Below are 2,875 nucleotides of genomic sequence, written 5' to 3'. Positions count from 1 at the left end.
TTGGCAGCGCCCCCCCCCCCAGCATAACCGTGCACCGCTCGGTTTGGATCCCCTCTTTACAGGGTGGGGACCAGCTTGCGGCTCTGGGGGGCTGCATCCTCCCTGTGGGCGGGGCTCCCACTGGTCTGGCGCGGGCGCCTCGCTGGCTAAATGACAGCAGTGATGCTTTTGAGGGGCCCAGCTGGGGTCTGGGCGGGGGGAGCCGGGAGCTGCTCCCTGTCTGCCTCATCATAGGAAGCCCCTCAGATTAACGGCCCAGCCCTGGTGGGTCATCGGGAAAACCTGGGCTGGGCCGGCCCCCCAGAAAGCTAAGCAGGCAGTCCTGTGGGGGAGTTGGGAGCAAGCTGGACGCGTGCTCCTGGTCCTTGCAGGGGACCCACAGGGCCCCGACCTGCCCGTGGGGGTGGGGAGCAAACCAGTGGGAGGGACGGCAGGTGTTGGGAGTGCGGCAGCCCCGGGGGAGCGCCAGGACCCCCGGGCTACATGTCCAGGAGAGGGGGGGCAGGAGCCCCGCCTGCAGCCCCGAGCTCTGCCCCCCAGCCTTTTCCGTCGGGGAATGGCCCGGGATGCGGAGGTCACCTCCGCCTGTTTCACGTGATCCTTGGGGAAACCCCAACAAGGCGCAGCCTTCTTCACCGAGAACAGACTTGGACCCCCCCAATATCCCCGGTTCTGGAATTCCCCCGTTAAGTGCGAGGCAACGAGCCCCGGCTCAGGGCTCCACGTGGGCTCAGATCCTGCCTCCGAGCCTTGCATCCTGGGTGACCCTGGGCAGGTCGCTTCCCTGCCTCAGTTTCCCTCTCTGTAAAATGGGAGGTTGACCCCGACGGCTTTTGAAGTCCCGCGTATTTCTAGTTCCAGGACATGACCCAAGTCACTTCCCCAATGCTTGGAGCCGCATCAAGCCCTTGCTAGCGAGCAGTCCTCCCGCCTGCGTCCCCGCTCCGGGGGAGCACTCCCTCCCGGGGTCAGGTCACCGTCCTCTGCCTCTTCCTTCCTGTGACCCTGTCCCTGCCCTCCCGGAAACCTCCTCCGGAAACCTCGCGCTCCCCGCAGGGCTGGGGCCTGGGATCTCATGGGGCCGCAGGGATGCCTCTGGCCGGGACCCTGCGGCCCGGGCCGGGCTCCATGACCCTTCTCCCGCAGGGGGGCGTCTCTTCTGCCTCGGGCCGTCTGCGCAAGGGACGTTCAGCCGCTAAGTTGGGCCGTAGAAAATGGCCGAGATGGGGGGGGGGGCTACCCGAGATCTGCCCGGCTGCCTGCGGGCTCCGGATTGCTGCCCTCGGGGCCCAGACGCCCTCCGGAGTCATCTGGCCCCCACCCTCCGGAGTCATCTGGCCCCCACCCTCCGCATCTCTTCCAGACCGGAGGCGAGACCCGTCCTCCGACATCCCACTAACATCCGGACACGCTCAGCGCCCCCCCCCCCCCCCCCCCCCCCCCCCCCGGCCGCTCTGACCCCGGCTCTCCCCCACCCCCGCCAGGCCGCCCCGCCCACCGCACCACGCGCAGACTCTTGGGAGGGGGCCTGAAGGGCCACGTGTCCTTGGGGGAGGGGTGCAGAATGGGGCCTGCTGGGAGCGGAGGAGGCCCGGAGGCCTGTGGGACTGGAGGGCCGAGCTGGGTGACAGCGGCTGTGACGGAGTGGGGCCGGTGGATTCGGTTCCTTTGGCGCCCCCTGGGAACGCCGTCCTTGGGAAGCCCGGGAGGGCGAGGCAAAGGAGAGGGCTGGGAGTGCGGCCGGAGGATGTGGGGGCACGTGGAGGCTTGAGGACCCCGGGGGCACGCGGCGGCTTGAGGACCCCGGGGGCACGCGGAGGCTTGAGGACCCCGGGGGCACGCGGAGGCTTGAGGACCCCGGGGGCACGTGGAGGCTTGAGGACCCCGGGGGCACGCGGAGGCTTGAGGACCCCGGGGGCACGCGGAGGCTTGAGGACCCCCGGAGCCGGGCTCTGGGCGCATCCTCCCCATCAGCCCCGGGAGTTGGGCCAGGCCGGTTCCGGCACTTCCCCACCGATGGGCCCGGGGCGCCTTCCCTGGGAGGCCGGCAGGCCGCAGGAGGCCCAGGCTGAGCCCGCGGCCCGCTCCCGGCCTCCCTGGGCCCCGGCCAGCCCGGCCGGGCTCCTCATTTCTCTGATTACGGCGCTCCCGTTCCCATCCTGCCGTATTTCCCAACAATTTAGAAAATCTCTGCTATTAGGCAAACATTTCTGAGGAGATTGAAAGTAATTACAGGGCGGGCTTGTCTGGAAGCCGTAATCACGCTCATTTGTTTCGGGAGCACAACACGCGCGGCAGGTTCGCGTTTGAAGGACAGCTTGATTAGCGGTTCCCGGAGCCCGGCGGCAGATAACATTTCAGGCCTTCAATCAGAGCTTCCTATTGTGAAACGGGGAGGCCGCTAATCACTGCCAGGCAGAGCGGGCACCCAGCACGGGGCCCCTGCGCCCGCCCCTCGGGCCCTCTCCGGGGGCTCCTTTTCCCGGCCTGGGGCCTGGGGCGGCGGTCCTGGAGCCTCGCCCTGGGCCTGTCGGCGGGGGTTCCGAGGGCCTTGCCCCTGGCAGCTCTCTGTGCAAGCCCCCGCGAGCCTGGGCGGCCCCCCATGAACACGGAGCGGGGGCTGGATGGCTTCCAAAGGCCCCGAGGGCTCCGTGGGCTGACAAGCATCCCCCCCATGGAGAGGGGGAGGGTAACCATCTCCAAAAGGATCAGAGGGGAACCGAGGAGGGCGGGCAGTCACTGTCCCACGTGGGTCAGCCACGGCCAAGATGGCGGTCAGGTCCGCTGTCTGCGGTGGGGCCGGGAAGGTAAGGAAGCAGGAAGTGGATGGGGCAGAGGGAGTGAGGATCTCCGAAGGAGAGGAGGTTCAGGGGCC

General features: G+C 68.7%; 1 protein-coding gene across 1 annotated transcript; it reads right to left on the bottom strand.

Moving 5' to 3' along the window:
- Positions 1-247: 247 nt before the first annotated feature.
- Positions 248-1,962, bottom strand: LOC127564832 (proline-rich protein 2-like). The gene is made up of 3 exons (XM_052001604.1): positions 1,499-1,962; positions 1,241-1,395; positions 248-600 (listed from the first exon to the last, which is right to left on the bottom strand). The coding sequence occupies exons 1-3, from the start codon at positions 1,960-1,962 to the stop codon at positions 248-250; spliced, it is 972 nt and encodes a 323-aa protein (XP_051857564.1).
- Between the last annotated feature and the right edge of the window lie 913 nt (positions 1,963-2,875).

Source organism: Antechinus flavipes, chromosome 5, assembly GCF_016432865.1.
Source record: "Antechinus flavipes isolate AdamAnt ecotype Samford, QLD, Australia chromosome 5, AdamAnt_v2, whole genome shotgun sequence".
NCBI classification, from domain to species: Eukaryota; Metazoa; Chordata; class Mammalia; order Dasyuromorphia; family Dasyuridae; genus Antechinus; species Antechinus flavipes.
This window is presented reverse-complemented; position numbering and strand designations above follow the sequence as displayed.

What these genes read in the sequence shown, in the direction of transcription:
- LOC127564832 (XM_052001604.1), bottom strand. Translation starts at nt 1,962, where the DNA reads ATGCGCCCAGAGCCCGGCTCCGGGGGTCCTCAAGCCTCCGCGTGCCCC. An exon ending in AAGAGTCTGCGCGTGGTGCG is followed by an intron (nt 1,396 to 1,498) that starts GTGGGCGGGGCG and finishes TCCGGATGTTAG; the next exon opens with TGGGATGTCGGAGGACGGGT. An exon ending in GGCAGCCGGGCAGATCTCGG is followed by an intron (nt 601 to 1,240) that starts GTAGCCCCCCCC and finishes GGTTTCCCCAAG; the next exon opens with GATCACGTGAAACAGGCGGA.